The sequence below is a fragment of the Aphelocoma coerulescens genome, chromosome 7 (genome assembly GCF_041296385.1).
Source record: "Aphelocoma coerulescens isolate FSJ_1873_10779 chromosome 7, UR_Acoe_1.0, whole genome shotgun sequence".
NCBI lineage: Eukaryota > Metazoa > Chordata > Aves > Passeriformes > Corvidae > Aphelocoma > Aphelocoma coerulescens.
The window spans coordinates 40,113,483-40,140,179 of NC_091021.1; the positions used below are offsets into that span (position 1 = coordinate 40,113,483).

Sequence of the window (26,697 nt, forward strand, 5' to 3'; positions counted from 1 at the left end):
AGGATAGGTTAAGAAAAACTGGAATCGTGTATTAATCTTATTGGTCAGTTAACAAATATAATCCACACTTCCGTAAGAAAAAATATAGAGTGTATAGTACATTGTATAGAGTGCATCAAGTATAGTGTGTATAGTATATAAAGCATATAGAGTATATGGAGCATATAGAACATATAGAAGAGGCTGTTTTTGCCTGCTGTTGCTGCTTGGCTTTATCATGTAACCCCCTCTGAACTCTGCCTTCAAGAAAACTATGAGACTATGAAATAAAGAACTTAGCAGAACAGCAGCCTCCTCTGCTCCGTTACCCCGGTCCGAGAAGGAAGGGTACCCCGTCAAAAGCTCAACAAGTCTCGTATATCAAATCTCAAAAGTCACATGCATACTTATGGAACACTTTCTAGTTTAAAAAAATATTTCAAAAACCAACCCTGACAGTTTACCTGCACCTGGCATCAACTATCTATTATCTATGGAAAGGAAAGCCCGGTGCCTCAGCGTCTCAGGTGCAGACAATGAGCCGTCCAGGGAAGGAGCAGCAAATCCTTTCTGCACCTGCCCTCACACTTGGACCGGCAACAACCCCAGGTGTGAGCCGTGAGAATGATGAGGGGGCAGAGCAGCCCCAGGTGTGAGCTGTGACGGTGAGGAGAGGGCGGCTCCTGCCGGGGCCTGTTTTAGGAGGGGTTACCTCAGCTCACTTTTGCAGGGCTATGTTGGAGGAGAGGGGCTTACGGTGAGGTCCTAGGGCGGTCTCTCACGAAAGGACGGTGAGAGCATCTCACAGGGTCTGGGGGAGCACTCGGATGCAGTTAGATGCGGAGCATTGCCAAAGGAGGCGCCAGGCAGCTGCAGCTAAGCAGGTGAGCCGGTGAGTGGGTTTGCGGGGGGGGGTTCTTTCTATTTTTCCCTTCTGATTTCATCTTGCCAGTCCCTCCCCCCGTGCCCTCAGAAAAAATGGGGATCACGAGAACAAAAGGAGTTTAAATGGAGGGAAGAAACTCCTCCTTCGTTATTGTCTGTGTTTGAACGAGGGGATCCCACTTCCATTTAAAATGGAAGGGGAAAGCACAGATGTTACCATTTTATGGGTTTGAATGGAGGGTAACCCCTCCATTTTCATCAACCTAAGTTCTAAATTGAGGGGGAAGCCCTGCTGCCCCTGCTTTTTGAGGGTTTTAATGAAGGTAACAATCGCCCTTTCCCCATCATTTGAGAGTTGAGGAAAACTCCTCTCTTTCTGGTATCTTAGACCATTAAATAGAAAGGGAGAACACATTTATTTATTTACCATTGTATTGGTTTGAATTGAGGTGAACACCCCCCGTTGCCTCAGTTTCAGGGGTTAAATTGAAAGAAACTCCGGCTTTTCCAGCATTTGAAAGGTTTGAATCGGAGCGTGCCACCGCATTTGAGGTCGCTTCCGGCCATGCCCCGGCACCGAATGTCTCGCGCGGGAGCACTCCCGGCCCCTGGGGAATTTCTGAGGAGGAGTGGGAATTTGGGGGCTGGGCCGCCGACAGGGACCGACGGAGCCGCGCCGGTCCGAGCCGCGCGGAGCCGAGGTGAGCGCCGCCGGGCCGGCAGGCGGGAGATGCGGCACGGAGCCGCGCCGCCCCCGGTCGTCCCGCCCGCTCCGTGCCGTCCGTGCGCGGGGCTCGGGCGCCGCCGGGTCCCCTTCGGTCAGGCGCCGGTGCCGGTGCCGTTCGGCAGGCGCCGGGGGCGGGCGGGGGTCTCCCGGCGCGGGACCGCCCCCGCCTGCCGGAGGAGGCGCTTTCGTGCCGCGAGCCGCGCGCCGCCGGGTCCCCCTCGGCCCGGCGCCAGTGCCGCTCGGCAGGCGCCGGGGGCGGGACGGGTCTCCCGGCGCGGGGCCGCCCCCGCCTGCCGGAGGAGCCGCTTCCGTGCCGCGAGCCGCGCTCCTCCCGGTTCCGGGAGCGCGGGGCCGTCCTCGGGCGGCGAGTGCCGCCGGTTCCGTGGGTCGCGTGGCTTTTCCGGTCCCCTCGCACCGTGGAACAGCGCCAGCCCGGAGCGAGTCCCAGCAAGGGGCGCTGTAGCACGCTTGCGGCTTGTCCGCTTCATAGTTTGCTTGCAAAAAGCCACCGAAAGGAACAATGGGAAAAAACCCAACCCCGATCTCCCAGGCTTTTTATCCAGGAGCTTAATTGGTATTGCTCTTTAACTGAGCCACGGCTTTAAATAATGAATGATTTAGCAGCCTCTGAGATAATCCTTGTCCCCTCTGTGATTGACGGAGGCAGACAAGGAGGTTTAATCAAATTAGAGAATTTATTAATTACAGCAAGCAAGGCATAAGCAAAATCAGCGCTGGGCGACAGGGGAGTCCCCGCTCCACCGACTGCCGCAGGGGTTTGCAAATTTCAGTCCTTCTTTTATGCAGGATCATTTCCTATTAACTTATCTTCAAGGGAGTACTCTACGCATGTGTGAGCTTGTTGCTAGGGGGTCGTTTTCTGCCTTCTGGTGGTCGATGGCTGAAGGCAAGTAGTCTTCTTCAAGTGCCCTCTGGGTGACCCTTTCCATATTTGGTCAGTTAGTATCCCCTGCTTTTCTTCCTGGAGCTTAAACAATAGTACACTTACAGCACTTACAACCTTTACATATGGATTTGTTAAGACATTTCCTGTTATGTACGTTGTGGCCTGTGTCAGCTCTTTTCAATGAACAAAATACCCTTATTTATTACAATCCCCCCTTTTTCTCTTGTTCATTTTTGTTCATTGAATCTTTTTAGCTCTTGTTTAGCTAATTCTAACATTTCTTCTTCATGATTTTCTGGTATCTGCTGGTATTTAGCCCTAAGGAGCATTAAATGTGCTACTTCTAAGCACCCTTTTACTATGGAGATCAGCTTACTGAATATACACGGCCCAAATGTGAGTCCTAGGACTAACAGAATTAGAGGCCCTGCAATGGTAGATAACAAAGTGGTTAACCAGGGTGAATGATTAAACCAGGATTCATACCAGCTCTGTTGTGCCTCTCTTTCTCTTTTCCGTTGTTCTAGCCGTTTTCTTAGTTCAGTCATGGTGTCTATCACTACCCCAGTGTGGTCTGCATAAACACAGCATTCCTCTTTGAGTGCTACACACAGTCCTCCCTGCTGAAGGAATAATAAGTCTAATCCCCTCCTATTTTGTAGGACTACTTCTGATAGAGATCTTACTGATTTTACTAGGCCATCAATTGCTTGTTCTATTCGGCTTAGATCTTCATCTACTGAGACCCTTAGTGCTCTTAATTCTTTTTGCTGGGTGACTAAGGATGCTACTCCAGTTCCTGCCCCAACTCCTCCTATAGTGAGAAGGGTTGCTATGGTTAATGCAATAAAAGGTTCTCTTTTTACTAGGTGATGATCTGCTGTGGTGTGTTGTTGGTACATGTATTCACTAGGATGATACGTGATTCGGGGTATGATGGACACTTGAATACAATAATCGTGGGTGTAATTAAATAGTTGAATTCGATGTAGTTTAAGTTCTAGCGGGGGCCTTTGAGTTATCATGCTCTTTTTCCATAATTCTTCTCTATATTTCATTAAGGTAATAATGTAATGATTCATGTTTTGGTCTCTTAAATTTGGGTGATCTTGAGGTTCCCCCATATTATAAGGCATTCCATACAGCATCTCAAAAGGGGAGATTCCCATGTCAGATCTTGGTTGAGTCCGTATGTTTAACAAAGCTAATGGTAGACATTTCACCCACGACAACTTGGTTTCAAGCATAAGCTTTGTCAATTGCTTCTTTATTTCCCCATTCATTCTTTCTACTCGTCCTGAACTTTGGGGATGCCAGGGGGTATGATATTCCCACTTTATTCCCATAATTCCCATTACTTCTTTGATGATTTTAGATACAAAGTGGGGTCCTCGGTCGGAGTCAATAGTCTCAATTATTCCATATCTAGGGATAATATTTTCTAATAGAACTTTGACCACTGTCTGTGCTGTTGCCCTTGCTGTGGGAAATGCTTCGACAAAATGCGTTAGATGGTATACTATAACTAATAAGTATTTACTTCTTCCTACTTTGGGCAATTCGGTGAAATCTAGTTGTATGTTAGCAAAGGGCCTGTGTGCTAGTGGTCTCCCTCCCAATGGGTGTTCTCTTAAATAAGCCTTATTCACTTTAAGGCAAGTTATGCAGCCTTTAACAATTTGTTTTGCCAAATTATATATTCCAATACACATATACTTGGTGGCAAACTGGTCTGCTAGTGCTTGTGTTCCCCAATGAGTTTGGCTATGTTACCTTGGTAAAATTTCTACTGCTATTGATTTAGGTAGTACTACTCTTCCATCTGGGAGTTTCCATTCTCCTTCTGAATTTTCTTTTAGCCCCATTTGTGATAGTTTCTCTTTTTCTTGTTCTGTAAAACTATACATTCTAGTTTTATTGAGGAATTTCTCCTTTGGTTGTTCCTTATCCTGAACTTGTTGTATAACCAAAAGTGCTGCCCTTTTTGCTTCTTGGTCTGGCCCATTATTACCTCTACTCCTAAAATCTAATCCTTTCTGGTGTCCTTTAAGATGTACTACAGCAATTCTTCTAGGCTCCCGTAAGGCCTGGAGTAGCTGTCTTATTAGCTCCTGATGGACTAAGTCTTTCCCTTGAGAGTTTATTAACCCTCGTTCTTCCCATATTTTTCCAAATGTATGTACCACTCCATATGCATATTTGGAGTCTGTATATATTGTCCCTGTTTTATTTTTCAGCAATCTCAGAGCTCGTAAGACTGCATACAATTCACAAGCTTGAGCTGACCAGGATCTACTTAGAGGTCCTGACTCTAAGACTTCTGACCCTTCCTCTTTAATGATTGCATAGCCAGATACTCTCTTTCCCTCGATTACCCGAGATGATCCGTCTACAAACAGCCTCTCCCCTTCTTCTAATTCTTCTTCTTCTAAGTCCGGTCGGATTTTGGTTTGTTCTTCTATGGTTAACATGCAATCATGGGCTAATTTTTTCTCATTTGGTTCTCCGTATAAGAACTGGGCCGGATTTTGTAGTGTAGTGACCTCTAGTGTTAGCTTTGGGGAATCTAATAAGATCCCTTCATACTTTAAAAGTCTCGAATCTGTTACCCATTTTTCAGCTTTTTGTTGCAATATTCCCCTAATATTATGTGGAGATAGTACCTTGAGTTCCCCATTAAAAGTTATTTTACGTGCTTCTTCTACCAAGAGAGCACAGGCTACCACTGCCTGTAGGCATGTAGGCCATCCCTTGCTTACTGGGTCTAATAGCTTTGACAAGTATCCTACCGGTTTCTTTTTCCCAGCCCAATATTGAGTTAATACTCCATATGCTGTCCCATTTTCAATGTTTACAAATAGATAAAATGGTCTTTTAAAATCAGGTAAACTTAGTACTGGAGCGTTAATTAAATCCTGTTGCAGTTGTTCTAAGCTCTGCTCATCCTCTCTGCTCCATTTCAATAACCCGTCATGACTGAGCTTGTTATACAGAAATTTAACCTTGGTACTATAATTATCAATCCATTGTCTACAGTAGCCTACTAATCCTAGCAATTGCCTTACTTGTCTCTTGCTCCTTGGTGGCGGGAGTGAGAGGATTCCTTTCACTCTTTCAGGGTCTATTTTTTTCTCTCCTTTACTCAAATAATGGCCTAAATATTTTACTTCTTCTTCTACAAACTGTAATTTTGCCTTTGATACTTTTAGTCCCTTCAAGCTTAAAAAGTTTAACAGTTTAATGCTCTCCTCCTGAACTTCTTCTTCTTTTTTTCCTGCAATCAGGAGGTCATCCACATACTGAATCAAAGTAATGTTTTCTCTTGTTTGATATTCTTGGAGGATTTGTTCTAATGCTTGTCCAAATAAATTTGGTGATTCTGTGAACCCCTGTGGCAGCACGGTCCATCGCAACTGTTGTCGCCTATGAGTATCTGGGTCCTCCCATTCAAAGGCAAAATAATCTCTACTATTTTCGTCTAAGGGGCAGGCCCAAAATGCATCTTTTAGATCAATTACACTACACCAGTGATTTTCTGGCCCTAGTCTACTTAATAGGGTGTATGGGTTAGCAACCACCGGGAACCGGGCCACTGTCCTCTTATTAATTTCTCTTAAATCATGCACTGATCAATAGGATCCATCTGGTTTCTTTACTGGTAAAATGGGTGTATTAAAAGGGGACATACAGGCTTCTAGGAGTCCCTTGCTTATTAGTCTGTCTATTTCAGGCTTTAGTCCTCGTTTCCCTTCTGGGGATATGGGATACTGCTTGGTCCTTATTGGAATTTCTGGATCTTTTATGGTTACGGAGAAGGGCGGAATGTTCAGTTGGCCCACACTGTCAGGCGTGTACCATACCTCAGGGTTAATTTCCTTTTCATCCTCTACTCTAAGGGGGCATAGTTTGATTCTCAATTCTTTATTAATTACCTCTAGGTTTATTCCCAATTCTACTATGAGATCTCTACCCATGAGGTTATACTCTGCTTCTGGTGCCAACAAAAGGCTTCCTATTCCTATTTTTGATTCGGTTTCTATCAGGACATCTTTAATAACAGGGACCTCAAAAGGTTCACCCTTGGCGCCCACTACAAGGGCGGTGTCTCGGGAGACTTTACATCCAGATGGTAAAACTTGGATAGTTGATCTTTCTGCTCCCGTATCTACCAGGAATTCAAATTCCTGGCACTGGGGACCGACTTTTATTTTTATCAAGGGCTCTGGATGTTTCTTGGTCCCCAGTAAGTAGAGCCCCTGACCCCTCTAATCTTCTTTAAACATCTTTTCATCTCTTATCCTCTTTCTACAATCCCTTCTGATGTGTCCCTTCTCCCCACAATAAAAACATACGACTGCTTCCCTCCTTTCCACTCTCTGATTTCCCTCTGTGTTCCTAGGGGCCTTTCTGGGTATTTGCCCCATTCGGCGGGGAGAGTCTTGTTTTCTGCTTTCCCTTACTGCTGCCACCATCATTCTGACTTGTCTCTTGTGATTCTCTTCATCCCTCCTGACATATACTTTCTGCGCTTCCCTCAACAATTCATCTAATCCTCTCTCCTGCCAATTTTCTAGTTTTTCTAGCTTCCTCCTGATGTCATCCCATGATTTGGCTACAAATTGAGTTTTCAGAAGTGCCTGACCCAACTGTGTGTCTGGGTCCAGGCCTGAATACAGCTGTAGATTCTTTCTTACCCTTTCTAGCCAATCTGTTGGAGTTTCCTCCTTTCTCTGCCTCTCATTAAAGGCCTTATTTATGTTTTGTCCTCTCGGTACTGCCTCTCGGACCCCTTGTATAACTATTGTCCTTAAGTCCTGCATATGAGTTCTGTGTGCTGGATCCTGATGATCCCAATTAGGGTTTTGTAAAGGCCATTTGATATCTGCCTGTGGGCCTTGGGCATGTTGGGCATCCCAAATTTGCATTCCCGCTCGCCTAATCATGTTCTTTTCTTCTGCAGTAAAAAGAATATTTAGAATTGACTGCAACTCATCCCAGGTCTATATATTAGGGCCTAAAAATTGATCTAGCTTCTCTGCAACTCCCAGGGGGTCTTCTAATAGGTTCCCCATTTCCTTCTTAAAGTCCCGTACATCTCCAGAGCTAAGGGGAACTGAAATAAAGCCAATTCCTGGTTGGGGTCCCCCCATAGGCACTTCTCTTAATGGATAGAGGTTATGACGTCTAGCTCTGCCCCTTGTCATTGGTCCCTCCCGTTCGGGTTCAGGATTCCCTTCCTCTTCCTCTAGGGGCTGCTCAGGGAGTGGGAGTGGGGGTGCTTGCGGGGCCTGCGGAGGTATATAGGGGGGTGGAATCAACGGGACTTCCTCTTTCTTTTTATCTTTTCTTCTTACCTCCGAGTTTTCAGATTTTTCCTTTAAAGTAAACAGGAGTACCCCGGGGGTCTCTATCCATATTTTTGCATATTCACTCTCTTCTCGACTAAAAGGAGTTTTGGAATTTACCCATAAATTCAAATCCTGTCTCACCCAGTCCTCGTAGGACCCAAATATAGGCCAAAATACATTTTGTGATATCTGCTTTCCTCCCCAGACCTCTATACAATAATAAATCATCTTGGCCTTATCTTTATTCTGTGTACTCGAATAATGCCTCCAATTATTCAATAAAAGCCCTAACGGACTATCCTCAGGTACTGGGGGAAACCTCATGGAACTAGAGGGCTTGCTTTTCCCCTGTCCCATCCTCTGGAGTGCCTTCAGGCGTTCTGTGTGTGGAATCACTCGCTTCCCCTGGTTCGTGGCCCACGCCCTCGCGGGCAATGGGAACCGCACTACTGAGGGTCCACACTCGCTTGGGGAGTCCGGCTGCCGGCCCCCCTCTCACACACCGCACTCGCCACACTCCAGGATACCCGACCCCGACCGAACGGATCCCTTTTCCGCAAATACTCACGCTTCCAGCGTCTTCGTCCGGACCTCTGCGCACAAAGTTTATGGGGCCGACCGGTTCCCTTTGTTTAATGCCTTGAGTTTAGGTTCGTCGGTGGGAGCGAGGTAAAGACTGAGGATACCGAGGCCACCAGAGGTGGGGCGCCTCCCCTATCTCTGTCTCACCGTACCATTCCCATCCGAGTCACGGCACCAAATTGTGATTGACTGAGGCAGACAAGGAGGTTTAATCAAATTAGAGAAGTTATTAATTACAGCAAGCAAGGCATAAGCAAAATCAGCGCTGGGCGACAGGGGAGTCCCCGCTCCACCGACTGCCGCAGGGGTTTGCAAATTTCAGTCCTTCTTTTATGCAGGATCATTTCCTGGTAACTTATCTTCAAGGGAGTACTCTACGCATGTGTGAGCTTGTTGCTAGGGGGTCGTTTTCTGCCTTCTGGTGGTCGATAGCTGAAGGCAAGTAGTCTTCTTCAAGTGCCCTCTGGGTGACCCTTTCCATATTTGGTCAGTTAGTATCCCCCGCTTTTCTTCCTGGAGCTTAAACAATAGTACACTTACAGCACTTACAACCTTTACATATGGATATGTTAAGACATTTCCTGTTATGTACGTTGTGGCCTGTGTCAGCTGTTTTCAATGAACAAAATACCTTTATTTATTACACCTCTATCTTGACAAGATTAAGGTGAATTTGGCTTCTTAGGTTGTGTAATTAGCATCTGCTGTCTGAACTAACATTTGCTGTCTCCAGCTAGTTAACTTGTGCTTACATGAGTTAGTTATTGACTGCCCCTTCTTCAATCCCCCCCTTTTCTTTGGGTATTTGTAATTCTTTACAAATCTTGCATGTCTTTAAAGTAAGAACCCTTCTCTATCTTAGTTCTAAGTTTATGCTTGTGCCATGGAGCATAAGCATCTCGATTCCAGGTACATAATATCATACAACAGTAACTACTAATACAAACACTAAGTAACAATGCAATAACACAAATAGCTATTACAAACAATTGTTTAAGCCGGGTAAGTTGGGTAACCATGCTGTAAGTTTGTCTCATACCTCCTCAAACCTTCAAGAACTGTAATCTAAGGTGATCTGATGCAATGTTCGCTTTGGATAAATAATTTTAACAGTTTTCTGGGTATGATTATGAGACCCTTTATCCTAGCCCACCCATCTGTGCTCATTTGTCCCTTGTCTTCTTGTATCCAATTTAAATCATCAGTGTCATATGGTGGTTTGTTTTTATTTTTTTACTTATAAGGATGCTAGAAGGAATTAGAGCTAGGGCTTGGATCTGAAGCCCACTGGCCACTGCCTTTGCTGTTTTGTCTGCCATAGCATTTCCCAGTTCAGGGATAGTGTTACCCTGGGACTGTCCCTTACAATGCATTATAGCCACTTTTGAAGGTTTTACCACTGATTCCAGTAACTGTACAATTTCAGTAGCTTGCTTGATTTCTTCTGTGAGGTTAATAAACCCCTTTCTTTCCAGATAGCCCCGTGAGCGTGTACCACCCCAAAAGTATACCTCGAATAAGTCCAAATGTTGATAGGTTTTCCTTCGGCCAATGCCAAGGCTCGAGTTAGGGCTATTATTTCAGCCTTTTGAGCTGATGTCCCCACAGGTAATGGTTTTGCCTCAATGACAGCATCTGTGGCTATAACTGCATACCCAGCGAGCCGCTTACCATTCTTGACATAACCGCTCCTATCGGTGAACCAGTTTGCCGCATTTTCTAGCGGAGAGTCCTTTAGGTCCGGGCGGCCAGAGTAAACCGAGTCCACGGTTTCGATGCGGTCATGCCGTACAGGCTCCTCAGCAGCTTTGCCCCAGGTAAGCTGCTGGGTTTAAAATGTTAGTTACTTGGATACTCACATCCTCCGATTCTGCTAGGACAGCCTGGTATTTGAGAAAGCGAGATGGGGTTAACCAGTGATTTCCTTTCTGTGTGAGCACTGCTGACACCGTGTGAGAGACAAAAACAGTTATCTACTGTCCCAGTGTGAACTCGTGAGCTTCTACGTTCAGGATCACGGCTGCCACTGCACGCAGTGCAGGCTCTCCGTGGCTGACCACGTCCAGCTGCTTGGAGAAATAAGCCACCGGCCTTTTGTAGGGTCCCAGCTTCTGTGCGAAAAGTCCCAGCGCCAGTCCTTGTCTCTCATGTCAAAACAACAGAAAAGGTTTAGTGACATCTGGTATGCCCAGTAGAGTTACAAATACATTATTAGTCTCTGGTGTCCAGCATAGGTGAGTTCCCCTAGTCTCTTTTAGGAGTTGGTATAAAGGTTTCACAATGAGTCTATAGTTGCAGATCCGTAATCTACACCATCCTGTCATTCCCAGAAAAGTTCTCAGTTCTTTGGTTCTTCAGTTGGCCAGGGCATTTGACAAATTGCCTCCTTCCTGTTGTCTCTCAAGGCTCTCTCCCCTCCTGCCAGTTCATACCCCAGATATGTAACATTGTGGAGGACTAGCTGAGCCTTTTCAGGAGAGACTCTATGTCCACTTAGTCTCAGAAAATTTAAAAGACTTACAGTCCAGTTCTTGCAGTCTTCACAGGTCCTTGTTGCTATTAATAGATCATCGATGTACTGCAAGAGCGTACCTTCCCTTTCCCAAGCGGCGGCGTCCAGGCTTCCAGTTCCTCGGCTAATTGATCTCCAAATATCACGGGTCTATTTTTGAATCCTTGTGGCAATACAGTCCACGTAAGCTGGCTTTTTCTCCCTGTTCTGGGGTTTTCCCATTCAAAGGCAAAAATTTCCTGACTGCTTTCAGCTAATGGCAGACAAAAGAAAACATCCTTTAAATCTAAAACTGAAAACCACACTCAGTCACTTGGTAATTTTGTGAGTAAAGTGTCCTCAGGTCCTGAACTAATCAATAACTTCCATTTGGCTTTTGTACTGGTAGAATTGGGGTATTGCAGGAAGACCTACACTCTCTCAACAACTTCTGATCAATAAATTTACTAATTATTGGTTCCATTCCTACTCATGCTTCATGCCTTAGTGGATATTGTTTAACTGACACTGGTTGTACCCCTTCCAGTAGTTCAATAATCACTGGGGGAGCCCGTTTTGATCTCCCTGGAATTTCAACATCTCTTACTAATGGGATCATCTGATTTGTTATTTTACTATCTATGGGTATTTCTCTTCTTTCAGTCTTGTTTGTTTTGTTGGTTTTTTTTTGGTTTGGTTTTGTTTTTTTTCCTAGGCCTGAGTTGGGCAAAGAATGGGTTTTCCCTTTATCTAATCTTAGTGGTTTAACTTACACTTCAAAGTCCTAGTCAGGTATCTTCAGGAGGCTTCTTTGGTTGTAACTTCTTTATACAGTTTTTGTTATAATGATATTCTTACTCTGCTATATAATTCTATACATTATGAAGGATTAGTTTTTATGATACAAAACTAACACACAGAACATTTTCATACAAAATATTCTCATGCAAACATATCTTTACATCAGGGCTATGCTCTGTTTTCCAGGAGACAGATTATAGCACTCTTGTCATTTAATCTTGACACAAACTACAAACTGTGGCTTTATTTTTGGTGGGATTAAAAATGAAATGAATTCTCTTTCAAACTTAGGGGTTTTTTTTTCTTTTTACCTCATGTAGCCTTTTTTTTTTTTTTTTGGTGAATAAATTGCCTTCATCCCATTCTGCACCTACAACTGACATTGCAGAATATGCTATAAATAGGAGGGGTGAGGAAAAGTTAAAACATCCTCTTAAGACATATGGCATGAGATTGAACAGCACTTTAGTTTGAGAGCTGGTAGAAGGCTTTTCTGTATCCCTCCTGGTTTAGGAAGGGGGATTCAATCATTTCTCATGTAGCATTTGCTTGTGTTTTGTCAAGACTCTTTAATTCACTAATTAGAAAATCCAAAAAATTTAGCCAGATTATAATAATTTTGAAGCCTTCTGAGGCAGAACCGGGAGGGTTAGTCCATATTTGTAGGATTTCAAATATGTATAAATTCTTATACCAACTCTCAGGATAATATTGGTTGAAACAAATTATACATCCATAAGACCCGAGCCACACCATTTTTCAGTAAAAAGACAAAACAAGTTAGACAAAAATTAAACTCAAGAATATGTAGAATGCTTTAACTACTATTTGATCTGTCACTTGCAATGAAAACACAAACAAATTACAAACATTAACCAACTGACAATGCAAGCAATTATGGTGACACTTTCAATTTCATTGGTTTTCACACAGCTCCATCTCAGGTATTGGTAGATTCCTATAAAAGAAAAGTGAAAATTTGGCCCACTAGACCGATTATTAAAAAAGAAGTAAAACTTTATAGGGCTAACACAAAGTGACAGCGAAGCAACGGTTATCACATTTAGGTGTGATTTTGCTGCTTGCAGTTTCCTTGCTCTCAAACTGCTTGCTTTATCTTTGATGTCGGGACATTTGACATTCCTAGAAAAGAGAAAAGAAACAAACTTCCCCCAAAAAAAAAAGTCTGAGTGAAACAAGAGTTTAATTGCATTAACTTATTCAAGTGGAGTTTTAGTTTTTATTCTATGAAGTGCTTGTCGCACCACTTTTGTTGTCTCCCACAGGTTTTCGGTGGGGTTTCTTCCAATTGATTCTTCAGCGGAGGGAGTGAGACTGCTTTTAAGAGTTTTGCAAGAGTCGCAGTCTGTGAATCAGGCATTTGAGTCGCCTTTTTTTCTTTTTAAATAACCAATCACATTTTTAGTAATCAATCATCTTTTAGTAACCAATTGTTCCTTATCTCAATATTTTTTTTTTTTTACCAAGTCCACCCCAGGAGTAGAGAGGTGACTAACAAATTAACCAAGGAAGGACAGCAAAACATTCTCCCCATAGGTTTCTTTACAGCCCCCGCAGATGAGGCTGCATGACAAATACCTGGGCCTGCACAGGGACAACACCATCCCCACAAGGCAGCAGCTGCAGAATTGGCCGCAGGATTAGAATCTGCCAATTCTAGTTCTCCACAATAAACCACAGACCGGTGGCAGGGGAGGGTTCCCCACAAGATAGGAGCTCCGGATTCACCTCAGAACCGAAACCTGCCAATTTTGGCTTTTCACAACAAAACACAAAAGGCACAGGGGCACGGGTCCCCTCCAAACAGGAGCCTTTCAGCTCTGCACAAGCACCACATAACAGGAGCCTCGCAGCTCCGCACAAAACACCAAGCAGAAAAGGGAACTAAACACCCAAACCTATTAACCACAATGTCCACAATTCTTACAACCTCTGCCATCACCTTTGCCATTGCTTTTGCCTTTTCCTCATCTCTTCTTCCATACGCTTGCTGTACTTTTCTAACCAGCTCCTCTCAAATTTCTCACTATTCTCTGCCACTCTCCCCTTTAACATTATCTGCACTTTCCTTTTCTGCCAAGTTCTTTATTCCTGCTCTTTCTAGTCTGATACCAAGCTCTCTCCTCTGGCAGCTTGGACACCACCCACTCCATCTAGTAGAAATACAATACCACTTTCTCTCACAATTAATACATGCACACAAAGACAAGCTTCACAACCGTTTTCTCACACTTAACACGGGATTTCAAAAGGGAAATCAGATGGAGCTATATCAGAAAGGCGTTGGGGGTCTGCATGTTTTCAATTCAATAGCTAAAATCTTTCTCCTCTAAAATCCACCCCCTTTGGACAGTAAGGTTGAATTCCAAACCGACAGTTTATGTGATTTATGCTCATTCGCTCTTTGCCAAACGCTTCGCTTTCCTCCGGTCGAGCCCGTCGCCGGGGTACGGAACCGCAGATAGAGCCTCTCACTCGCTTTGTACTTTGACAGCACGTCTCATCCACTCTCACTCACACAGCAGCAGAATAGCGACAGACAAAACAAAAATAGCAGTACAATAGCACACGCCAGTGGGGTCCAGCCCCTTAAAGGTACCTTTCCCAGTGGGGTCCAACCCCTTTGAAAGTCGGGGTCCAACCCCTTAAAAGTACTTTTTTTTCTTGCCCAGGACTAATTTTGGGAGACCCAAAAGTCCCGAGTCTTCTTCGGGACTTTCAACCCACCCTCAGGGACTCGAACCCTGGACCTGCAGGTATTTCTGTGTTTAAAAGGAATAGCAAATACCTTAATTTGGTGCAGATGGTCCTTGTCCGCCCCCGCCACGAGCGAAAGGACAGCCGAGCTCCCCCTGAAAATTCAGGGTCGCGACCGGGAGGTCCGCTTAGCCCTGGATCCGGCAGCCGGGCAGAGAGGGTCCCATCTCGGGGCACCAGATGAATCGCGCCGCAGCCGGGCCAGGAGATTGGCTTGAAATTGGGGGTCACGAATTGGTCTGGATTTGATGATTCTGCATGAGATGTCATGGAAATGAAACTCTTGGATATTTCTGAGACGTACCTGGGGACACTCCAGGCGGTTTCATGTCTCAGCCATACCCAGAGTGACACAGGCTTCTGAGCTGCACTGAAATAACTGAATTGTAAATAAGTAAATTTACTTACCCAATTCCCTTTGGTCCCAGTGGAGACCTTCACAACAAGAGACAATTACTTGTAATTAGTTTCTTGGCTGTGCAGCTATAAAAACTCCCTGAGACTCCCTGAAACTTTGTCCTTGGAATTTAAGTCAGTCCTTCTGACTGGTGTATCCAAACTAAAACTGTTCCCAAACCCTGTTTTTGCAGACCCAGGAAACTCGGGAGATTCTGCACTTTCACTACACCACCTGGCCCGACTTTGGGGTCCCAGAGTCGCCGGCCTCGTTCCTGAATTTCCCGTTCAAGGTGCGGGAGTCGGGCTCGCCGAGCCCCGGGCACGGCCCGGTCGTGGTGCACTGCAGCGCTGGCATCGGGAGGTCGGGCACCTTCTGCCCGGTGGACACCTGTCTGCTGCTGGTAAGGGCCACCTGCAGGGCCACCTCTCCTGCACAGGCACCTTCAGGGGAGCTTTGGTGCAGCCTTAAAGGAGCTGGAGCAGGGGCTGGAGGGGTTCCCTGTGATTTCCTGTTGTTTTACTCTGCTGTTTTGGGAGTGTATTCCAAGGCAGGTCTCATTCCTAAGTGGCCATTTTGAGTTAGGGGAAGAAAAGTCTCCAGTTTTCAGAGTGATTCGCAAAGACAGGCTTTGCTTTCAGGGAAAGCAGCATTTTTGAGGCCCAGTGTTTTCCCCTGTGTGTTTTTGGAGACCCAGTAAAGAGCTGCTGATACCAATTGTATGTGAGTTCATTCGTTCTGTAATGTGGAGGGTGGTGTGAAGGCCTTACCACAAAGTGAGTCATTGTAGTGAACCTCATCAGAGCAGAAAACACGTTTCACGTTTTTATCTGCAGATGGACAAACGGAAAGACCCTTCTTCCGTGGATGTTAAGCAGGTTCTCCTGGAAATGAGGAAGTACAGGATGGGGCTCATCCAGACTGCAGATCAGCTCCGGTTCTCCTACTTAGCTGTTATTGAAGGGGCAAAATTCATCATGGGAGATGCTTCAGTGCAAGTAAGTGCTCCTGGCAGCTCCCAGGGAACTGCAGCAAGTGGGTGGAAGGAACAGGATGGAAAGAAGCTTCAAATGTGGTGCTTGCTTCAGCTTCAGTACATGTTTATGTTATGGGGCTTTTAGGTACAGTGCTTTACAATCTGTCACAACCTAAAGTGCTGCGTTCTATTTATTTCCAAAAGTACCTGTGATGTAGCAGGTGCCTCCTGTGCTTTCCAGCACAGTGACTGGGGTGGAGCTGCTGCATCAGCCTCCCCTGACATTTCAGACAGTACAAGTTTTCTAATATGCCTGAAGTTTAAGTGTCATGATTAAATTAATCAGGGTTTTTTATGGTAAGCAGAACTCTAGCAAAATAGATTTTGTTTTGTGCTGCTTAGGTTTTTTAGAAGCAGATGGGAATTTCTTGCTTTTATGGCCAATATGTTTTGTGTAGTGGATGTAGCTTGGGCTTGGAGTTCTTGTGTTTTTCTTGCCTTTTTTTCAATTCTGCCAAGCCTCCAGATCTGTGTAATTCCCTTGCCAAACTATCCTCCTCCCCAACAGTGCAGCGCTTGTTCCCTTACACCTTTAGTTCATTGTGGAAAGCATTTATTTCAGTGAACAAATGTTGTTGTGGCAGGTGCAGCGAAAAGCAGAAGAATTCTCGGTAAGTTCATCTCGGAGACGTCAAGTGCCGGCCAAAACCTCGCCGCATTCTGCCGTGACGCCACCGAGGGAGGAAAGAGCCTGAGGTGCAAAGCCCCGAGCAGAGCGGTAGGAAACGGAAGGACCGAAGAGTCGGGCTAGGTACGGATTTAAACCGGGCCAGGTATAGGAACTGCAGAGCAGGAAGAGTCATTTAGCTGGAATTAATTTGTTTCAGGAAGCGTCTCATCATATAGTCTGTAATTTAACAGTTCCCATGCCAGGAACTGTTAATCGTAGCGGAAGACAGCAAACGAAGCCTAGAGACTCGACCGGGATGCCCCAGGTCCCTGCCAGGCGCAGATTACAAAAAACCAAACCCCGAGGTTACAAAACCAGTAAAAGCTCATCATACAATACACAGGGAAAAAAAAAAAAGCCTACAAATACACCAAAAAAACAGCCTACAGAAAAATTTTGTTCTTTGTTTTGTTTGTTATTTGTCTGGTATTTTGGAACAAAATACCAGAATAACCTAGTTCAAAATCATAGAAACCCAAATTTCAAAATACCAGAAAAACAGTTTCAAACAACCACAATACCCAGTTCCAAAATATTAAAATAGCCTAGTTTCAAAATACCAGAACACCACGTTCAGAGGTAGCAAAGTAACCCAGTTTCAAATTGCCAGAACACGTTCAGAAATACCAAAGTAACCCAGTTACAAATTACCAAGTTCCAAAATACCAAAGTTACCCGGTTTCCAAATATCAGAATACCAGGTTCCAAAATACCAAACTAATTCCATTTCAAAACAACAGAATATCAAGTTCCAAAATATCAAAATGACCCCGTTTCCAAATATCAAATTGTAAAATACCGATTTTCAGATGTCTTGTACAGGCAGGATTCCCAAACCCACAAAAATGCAGTATTGTCAAAATGGGATCTGTGCTACCAAAATGGGTATTTTCTCCTCTGAAAAGCTTTCCCATAATGACCATCAATAGATGCATTTTTTTAAATTGTACAGCCAGATGTACAATAAGACTTTTACTTCAAAAAGCCAACACTCGTAGTAGTTTTCTGCTTAGATCGTGTCCGCAAGCATCGGCATTTGGGCCGGAGAGCTGCGGGTGGGATCAAGGGATAGAGTAAACCCTCTCCCTGCAGATACACGAGGAAAGACCGAGTAGCAGGGAAAGGGAGTATTTATAAACCATATCAATATTTCACCGAAATTCAGGGCGGACCGGCGACGGGGGCGCTCGGGTTCGGTCCGGGCCTGCCGGGACGGGCCATAAACGACCCGGCCAAACCCTCGACCCCCTCGAGGAACACGTCAAACACTTCAAAGGAAACGGAAGTCAGTAACAATTATGGAAGAACCATTACCGGTAATCGCTTGCGATCGGCAGGGAATTTCCTCGGTAAGTACAAGCCTAGGACATAGGGAATTTTGGAGGCGGGATCCCAATTTTGGCCACGTGCACCCGGACGAGAAGGCCGGTCCTTTTCCACGGAAAGGAAAGCCCCACACCCCGGCGTTTCGGGGGTGGACGACGGCCCACGTAGGGGAGGGAACGACCGGCAGGACCTTTCTCCGCCTCATCCCCCCGCTCCGAGGTGCGGCAGCACCGAGCGCGACCGGCGTGGATGAGGAGGGGGCGGCTCTGCCAGAGGTCGCTTTCAGAGGGTTCCCGAGGCACACCTACACGGGGAGCTGCCGGTCGAGAGGGGCCAACGGAGGCGTCTCGAGAGACGCTTCGGGAACAACGGTCGCAGCGCTCCGCAGGAGCCGGGGAGCGGCCGGATGCACCCGGGTAAGGAGCATCGCTTCAAGAAAACACCCAGGGAAGAGCTCTTGTGCCAAGGGGCAGCACCTGAGCGGGCAGGGCAGTATGTGAGGTCCCTTTCATCTCCCCCTTTTCCATCATTGTAAGGTTTAAATTGAGGGGGAAGCCCAGTTCTCCCTCCTTTCTAAGGGTTTGAATTGAGGAAAAATCCCCCTTTTTCCAGCACCAGAGAGTTTTAAAGTGAGGAAAACCCCTCTTTTCCCAATAGGTTAGGGGATTAAATTGAAGGGGAGAAGCCATTAATTTGCCATTGTATCGGTTCAAGTGGAGGCAACTCCCGCCCGTTCCCTCATTTTAAAGACTTCAGTCAAAGAAAGCTCTCCCTTTTTGAGCATTTTAAGGATTTAAATTGCATCTCAGGGTGCTCCTACCCAAGCCCCGGTACCGAACGTCATACGGGAGCGAGCCCCGCACGGACGTAACCCTAATAGCAGCTAGGAGGGTATTAAGAAGTCTTATTTTTATTTATAATGTATATAGCCTTAATTAGAGGTCCCAAGGAGAGTTACATCGTTAATAAAATTACTATTCTTCTCTACCCTACTAAGCCACAGGTGGAGTACTACTCAGTAATTACTAGGGAATAATTATGCAACTTAACAACAAATTACCTAGCTGAGTTCCCAAAACACAAAGTTTGATTTCTTACCGGCCGGCCACCCTTTTGCTCAATATAAAAGCAAAAAAAGAAAGCATCGTCGTTTCCCTGAAGAGTTTCCTACCAAGCCCTTTACTCACCTCAAATTTAAGTCAGAGGAGCCAAACAGTGGCAACTCCTAGGAGGGCTTTTATACCTTGCAGGATTTGGCTCCTCCCTTTTCCCTGGGCATCATGGGAACGAGGGGCGGACCCGGCCAGGGGTATATTAAGCCCAGGCTTTTGCAAGGGGAGTCATTCCCTCTCTGGGAGTGAGTGGGGTAAGAGCTCTCCTCTCATTTCAGTGATGGGGATCTTTCTGCTTATCTCAGCTTGCTTTCAGCAGGCTCTTTTAGCCTCTAAAGCAACAGAGGCTTTGAAGACATTGGGAAGAAGATACCATGGAATACAGGTAATATTTAAGTTCACTCATTTGGGTTACATGTTTAGGGTTGGTAAGGTGGTTTTATAATTTCTGGTTTTGTGCTAAGGTTTTTTTTTTTTTGGAGCAGTGCAACTTCCTGCTATTCTGGGTTGTGTTGAGTGGGATACTTCAAATTTTTTCAGTGAATTCATTGTGTCCAAAAAGGGATCTACCTCGTGCCGTAGATGGTGTCCGAGATTGAGGCTTCCGATAGGGAAGTTGAGCATTGCGACCGGGAGAGGGAGGACGAGCAGGGTAGCGGGTTAGGAGTTACAGCAGGGGGCTTTTGAAGGCGGCACGGTGTATTTGGGAGCCGCTTAAGGCCTTTCCATAAGCATAGCAGCCGCATTTACAAGTTTTATGGCATGCAAACACATCCCATGCATTTATGGAAACGCCTTGTAACTCTGTCCCTTGCTACCCTGGGTGCCTATCACAATAGCAGCCGCAGCCTTAGACTAGGGATAAAGCTAGGGCCTTGAGAATCTAGGGGCACTTAGGAGCGAAGCGAGCCGCCGACTTGTTGCTATTTGCCACTAAACTCATAGTTTGATCTTGGTTTTCTTTATTGTATCTGACTAAGAGACAACAGCCCAGCGACAGCAGGACCTTCCCGGGTAGCGAGAGCCAGCCTTCTTTTTGCACCCGAGGCACGTTCGCATCCCCGGACATCCGAGAGATAAGTCGAGGGCTCTGACCTACGGAGGGGATGAAAGCGGGGTGTCGGGTTGGAACTTGCCGGGAGGGATTTTTGAATTAGCTTTGGAGATGGAGATATCCAAGAAGGGGCCCCTTAGCCCACATAAAGGGAAGTCTCGCTTTTGATCGCAATGCCGATGTGCGCAGGGCAGAGCAATCCCGGTGCGTGTCGCGTCACCTGTCTATTGTTACGTTCTGTGTCTTTTGGGCATCTTGTGTCTCGTGTCTTCTGCCTTAGCCCTTTGATGTGCTTGCAGTCGTTCTTTTCGCAGAGAGTTTTCTGTCCTTGTCGTGTCTCCTCATTTGTCATCTCCTGTGTCACGGGTGCTTGCACGGGTTTGGCCCGGAGCTGCTCCGCCCTGCCGCATAGTCTGGCACATAGGTGTAATAGAACAAGGCCTGGGGACTTGAAATTTGTAATGTAGGTTGTAGCTGGGCTCTAGATGATATTCCTAAATTCACACGAGATGGTCGGAGCCGTGAAATTCTCATGCAGCCCTTTGACTTTTGTCATCGCTTTCTTTCAGATGCAGATGGATTAAATCTGTGGCAGAGCGCCCCATACCGGGTGAGGGGATTCCCGCAGGAAGGTCAGTAACTGTTTGTCTGTGCTGGGCAAGTGTAAATGATGGCTATGTTATAGCACCGTTCTTTGTCTTTTTCTTTTAGGAGATAAAGCCAGATCTCAGCAGTCAAGGTCAAGTTAGTGAGGTAAGCGGTGACCGGTGGAAGGAAAAAGTTGTTATCGCTCGGGTGCCGAGTGCCGGTACTCTAAACTTTAAGCGGCCATCGTCATTTGCGTGTTTTGAGCAGTCCACTCGTATTATGCCAAATCCCCTCACCGACCGGCCGACAGAGCCGCCTCGCCGCCTTCGTGAGCCCTCCCAAAGTGTTATGGGACTCTGCAATGAAGCCTTTACATTTTCTGATGTTTTGGTTTTCTTTGTTGTAGCTGACTAGGAGATGGCAGGAACTTCCCGGACAGCGAGGTAGCCTTATTTTGCACCCGAGGCGGATTCACATCCCGGACGTCCGAGAGATAAGTCGAGGGTTACGACCCACCGAGGGGATGAAAGCAGGGTGCCGGGTCGGGCCTCGCCGGGAGGGATTTTTGAGTCAGCTTTGAAGGCGGGAATGTCCAAGAAGGGGCCCCTTAGCCCACATAAAGGGCAAGTCTCACTTTTGATCACAATGCCGAGGCGGGCAGAGCAGTCCCGGTGCGTGTCGTGTCACTTGTCTGTTGTATGTTCTGTGTCTTTTGGGCATCTTGTGTCTTAGGTCTTTTTCCTTAGCCCTTCGAGGGGCCAGCTTATCGGAAATGCCAGGCATCATCCTTAGCATCCGCGTTCCTCGGCCGGGTGCCGATACCGTCGGAGCTTTGACCGACGAGCTTGGATGCACATTGGAATCGCATCTCCCTTCAGAGGCATTGAGTCAGAGGTCTTTTATGGTCTTGTTCTGAGCTATATTCACAGCTCTGCACCGCAGTGATCCATTACAGAGGATTAGGACTTGTCAGAATGCAAAGAGCGGTAGAGGATTCTGACCGGACGATTCTCGGGCATCCATCTTTGCGGTTCTCGGAATAAGCCCTTCCGTTAGCATCTTCTTCGAGCCTCGTCGGTCTCGCCGAGATCATCTCGCTCCGCATTCTCTCGGTCCTTGCGGTCATTCCTCTTGCCAGAGTTTTCTCTCTTCATCGCATCTCCTCGTTTGTCATTTCCTGTGTCACGGGTGCCTGCATGGGTTTGGCCCGGAGCTGCTCTGCCCCGCCGTGTAGTCTGGTGTATAGGTGCAGTAGGACAAGTCCCAAGGCCTTGAAATCTGTAATATAGGGTGTAGTTTGGCCTCTAGCTGGTATTCCTAGATTGACACAGGATGCCTGGAGCTGTTATCATGCAGGACTCTGACTTTTGTCATCGCTTTCTTTCAGATGCAGACGGATGAAATCTGTGTCAGGGCGCCCAAGACCGGGCGAGGGGGTTCCCGCAAGAAGGTCAGTCGCCGTCTGTGTTTGTGGGGTAACTGTAAATGGTGGCTGTGTTACAGCATTGTTCTTTGTCTTTGCTTTCAGGAGGTAAAGCTGGATAGCAGTACTCAAGGTCGATGGAGCGAGGTAAGCGGTGACCGGTGGACAGAACGAGTTGTTATTGCTCGGTTATCAATTTCCGGTGCAGTTCTAAGCATCCATTGTCATTTGTGTGTTTTAGGGGGTCCGCTTTTTTTATGCCGAACCTTCTCGCCGACCGCCCGACAGACCCGGTTTGCCACCGTCGTGAGCGCTCTGGAAGTATTACGGGACTCTGCAACGAAGCCTTTACATTTTCTCTTCTGAGGTACCTTCCGGTACATCCACGGCCGTGGAGTTGCGGTGAGTCAGGGAGGGAGGAGGAGGGAGGGTCCACTTAAGTTTCAGCAATGCCACACCACCTTGTCTCCTCTTAACCCAGGCATACCCCGCGATGACGGCGTCGGCCTCGGAGCGCGGCCGAAGCGTGCGGTCGGAGGACCCCGGCCTTCTTAGGGGACGGTGAGTAGCGGAATTGTCGGGGCTTTGGCCGACGTGCCACTAAGTTCCTGTAGTGATGTTTGGTTTTCTTTATTGTGGCTGACTAGGAGACGACAGCCCGGTGATGACAGGAGCTTCCCAGAGGGTGAGCCGGCCTTCTGTTGTGCCTGAGGAGGATTCCCATCTCCAGATGCCTGAGAGATAAGTTGAGGGCTACAATCCACTGAGGGAATGAATGTGCGGTGTTGGGTCAGGGCTCGCCGGGAGGGATTTTTGAGTCAGATATGGAGGTGGGGATGTCCAGGAAGGGGCCCCTTAGGCCACATAAAGGGCAAGTCTCACTTTTGATCACAATGCCGAGGTGTGCAGAGCAGAGCAGTCCCGGTGTGTGTCACTTGTCTATTGTATATTCTGTGTCTTTTGGGCATCTTCTGTTGCAGGTCTTTTGCCTTAGCCCTTTGAGATGCTTATTGGAAATGTTGGGTGTTATTCTTAGCATCTCTGCTCTCGGTGCTCTTTGGCCCGGTGCCGATACCATCGATCCTTTGACTCAAGAGCTTGGAGGTGTATCAGAATCGCATCTCTCTTTAGAAGCGTCGAGTCAGATGTCTTTTATGGTCTTGTTCTGAGCTGTATTCACAGCTGTATGCCGCAATGATCCATTATAGCGGATTAGGACTTGTCAGAATGCAAAGAGCGGTAGAGGATTCTGACCGTACGATTCTCGGGCATCCGTCTTTGCGGTTCTCGGAATAAGTCCTTCTGCCGGGGTTCTTCGAGCCTCATCGGCTCACCGTCGGTCTCGCCTAGGTCATCTCATTCCTCGGTCTCTCGGTCCTTGCGATCGTTCTTCTCTACGAGGGTTTTCTCTCTTCATCGCATCCCCTCCTTTGTCCTTTCCTGTGTCACAGGTGTCTGCGTAAATTTGGCCCGGAGCTGCTCTGCCCTGCTGCACGGTCTGGCATATGGGTGTAATAGGACAAGGCCTGGGGACTTGTAACTTGTGGTGTAGGCTGTAGTTTGGCCTCTAGATGGTATTCCTAGATTGACACAAGATAGCTGGGGCTGTGAAGTTCTCATGCAGCACTTTGACTTTTGTCATCGCTTTCTTTCAGATGCGGAGGGATTAAATCCGTGGCAGAGCGCCCTGGACCGGGTGACGGGGTTCCCACCGGAAGGTCAGTCACCATTTGTGTTTGTGGAGCAAGCGCAAATGGTGGCTGTGTTACAGCATTGTTCTTTGTCTTTATTTTTAGGAGGTCAAGCTGGATCTCAGCCATCAAGGTGAAGTGAGTGAGGTAAGTGGTGACTAGTGGACTGAACTAGTTCTTCTTCCTCACTTATCAATTTCTGGTGCAGCTCTAAGCATCTGTTATTTTTTGCGCATTTTAGGCGGTCCACTGGCAAGATGTCCCGGTCGGGGATGCTGGCAGCCAGGTGGGTGCAAGCTTAAGCTATAGGTACAGTGTACTTTAATTGGAGGGGGGAGGTTGTGATTTCAGAGTCTTTCAGGATGTTTTTTGCTTTGTTTCTTTGCAGGTGCTGCTGCTGCCTTGGATGTGCCAAGAAGTAGAGACAATCAGGTGAGTTGGCCTTTAAGTGGGGCAAGTAATAGGCGAGCGGTATGTGGCAGTGTGCTAAGCATGTACCTTTTCGCTTTGCAGGTATTTTCTGGGCCGCCTCTGGAATCGGATGAAGATTTGAGGTGAGCCAGGGTACTGGTGCGGAGGACCCCCGGGGATTAATATTCTCGAGGGCCACAGTGACGTTTTCTGTTTTGTTGTCTTAGGTGCCGTGAGCAGCTGCGGAGGTGAAGTTTGGAAGCGGCAGGTAAGCGAGCCTGGGCCCTTAGGAGGGAGGGAGGCCTTGCGGAAGGGGTCGCTTTTGGGACGTCTCACTGCGGTCTGAATTTTTTTTCTGAATTTTTGCAGCCACCAAAACAGACCCTGGGGACCGTATCAACATCCATGGCGCCCGTGTGCTCATTTCCATTGAGGATGGATTTTGTCGGCTCGTCTTCCAAAAGCTAAGTGTTGGGATCGGTGGTGGGGACAAGGGAAAACCCTTTGGACTTGCAGGAGGCAATTTGAAGTTAGCTTAGAGGAGAGGGCTGTAGAGGGATAGGCCCCTTAGAAGTAAAGGGAGAGGGTTTCTCCTCAGCATCACCCGACCTTTTGCCGGGCAGGACGGTTCCGACCCGTCTCCGTGTTCTCACGAGCTTCATGTCATCGGCCTTCTCTGAGTCTTGATGTCATCGCAAAACCTTTTGGCCCAGGAGCTCGCCTTTGGGTCCGGAGCGATCGCCCCGGTCCCCCAGCAGTTGTTGCCTTCTTCTCTAGGCCTACTGAGCTTGAGCATCCTCTTAACAGCTTTGGTACCAACTTCTTGTAAGGACTTATGTTTTGCTATCATGTGCTATTGCCATAGAGCTTTCTTTCCTTTGGCATCATCGGCCTCTGGCTCATCTTGCAGTAGGAATCTTGGGTCCATCAGGTGAGACTGCTGGGCAGTTTCAACTTGTGTCTATGTTCTGTAGGTTGTGTCTGTTATGTAGTGTCCATTGTCCTCTGTGTCACAGGGCTTTGTTGCATATCAGTGACTTTTTTTGCATTGTTCTGGGCCGTATTGGCTGTACTCTACTTGCCTACTTTCCCAGATGGGGCTTATTCTGGCATCTTTACCTTTTCACTTCTTGAGACTGGAGGAAGTACACAAGATGTTCTCATCTATCTTCCTTCTCAGTTTTAGTACTGGCTTCTTTTCACATGTCATTCCCTTGGACCTCTAGAGGGAGGGTATCGGACCCTCCCTCCATGACCGCAGTATTTCAGTAGGTTCCATCGCCTCTAAGTGTATTGTGCTCAAGAATTAATCTTCTGGAGACTCATCTCAAGCCCTCGTGTCATCTTTTCTTAATTTGGGGTGCCGCCCCTCTGTTCGCCGCTTAGGGTCGGAGCCGCCCTGCCCTGGCATGTAGAGTCACAGTTAGGTAGAACAGTCATAAAACTTAAGGGTTCATTTATTTTCTGTGGGGTTTTGGGTAGAAAATTTATGGGCCTGGTGTGGGGATAACTCCTAGCCACGGGCCACTCTCTGACCGCTTCACATTTTCTTGCAGGTCCCGAGGTGGCTTTGGATCTCCATGGTCACAGATGCTACCGATTTTCCCGGAATCTACGGCTCGATGTCGAGGAGCGGCAGCCAGGGAAGATGTATCGAAGTATTTTCATTGGTGGAGTGTTTTGATGAATGGCTACAGTCACTGTGTAAGCTGAAGAGCGTGTGACTGTCTGTATCTGTGTGTGAGAGGTTGTGTGTGCTTATGTGGTTGTGTCTGCCTGTGAGTGTGTGTGTGTGGAATGGTTCTAACCTTGTGTGTTTGGTTTTTGCCTTTCAGGTTTTTCAACACATTTTTAAATTTAGAATAAAAAAACCCCAGCTGGGGGGGTTTTTTTTTTTTTCCCCCCCGGCTGGGTTTTTTTTTCCTCGGTCCCGGCCGGTCTGCGAGGCGACGTTCATCGCCAAGGTTTGGGTGCGGACCGTGCCGGGCCGGGGTTTTGTCAGGCAGGACGATTTGGAGGCTCTCGGGAACCCCGTTCCCGAGCAGCCAGGGTGGGGAGAGTGGTTGAGATGATGGTGGGGTTGTGTGGAAGCTGAAAGAGGTGTGGTGTGTGTGTGTGTGTGTGGTGGAATGGTTCTAACCTTGTGTGTTTGGATTTTGCTTTTCAGGTTTTTCAACACATTTTTAAATTTAGAATAAAAAAACCCCAGCTGGGGGGGTTTTTTTTTTTTTCCCCCCCGGCTGGGTTTTTTTTTCCTCGGTCCCGGCCGGTCTGCGAGGCGACGTTCATCGCCAAGGTTTGGGTGCGGACCGTGCCGGGCCGGGGTTTTGTCAGGCAGGACGATTTGGAGGCTCTCGGGAACCCCGTTCCCGAGCAGCCAGGGTGGGGAGAGTGGTTGAGATGATGGTGGGATTGTGTGGAAGCTGAAAGAGGTGTGTGTGTGGTGGAATGGTTCTAACCTTGTGTGTTTGGTTTTTGCCTTTTAGGTTTT

General features: G+C 47.0%; 1 protein-coding gene across 10 annotated transcripts; it reads left to right on the forward strand.

Annotated features, from left to right (window-relative positions):
• Positions 1-721: 721 nt before the first annotated feature.
• On the forward strand, positions 722-26,052 carry LOC138113274 (uncharacterized). Of its 10 annotated transcripts, none has more exons than XR_011152078.1 (22): positions 722-863; positions 1,337-1,565; positions 14,414-14,497; positions 15,089-15,298; positions 15,732-15,893; positions 16,516-16,682; positions 17,767-18,343; positions 19,359-19,424; positions 20,020-20,086; positions 20,663-20,703; positions 22,069-22,131; positions 22,210-22,251; positions 22,346-22,506; positions 22,586-22,665; positions 22,752-22,789; positions 23,760-23,822; positions 23,901-23,942; positions 24,037-24,081; positions 24,157-24,227; positions 24,309-24,349; positions 24,434-24,474; positions 24,576-26,052. XR_011152078.1 is itself a non-coding variant. In XM_069021437.1 (13 exons), the coding sequence occupies exons 7-13, from the start codon at positions 17,900-17,902 to the stop codon at positions 22,412-22,414; spliced, it is 792 nt and encodes a 263-aa protein (XP_068877538.1). In that variant the 5' UTR covers positions 722-863; positions 1,376-1,565; positions 14,414-14,497; positions 15,089-15,298; positions 15,732-15,893; positions 16,516-16,682; positions 17,767-17,899; the 3' UTR covers positions 22,415-22,573. The 10 variants fall into 10 exon arrangements, 1 of the variants encoding a protein (XP_068877538.1); XR_011152075.1 differs by having other exon boundaries at positions 1,376-1,565; positions 22,752-22,849; XR_011152074.1 differs by having other exon boundaries at positions 1,376-1,565.
• The last annotated feature ends 645 nt before the right edge of the window (positions 26,053-26,697 follow it).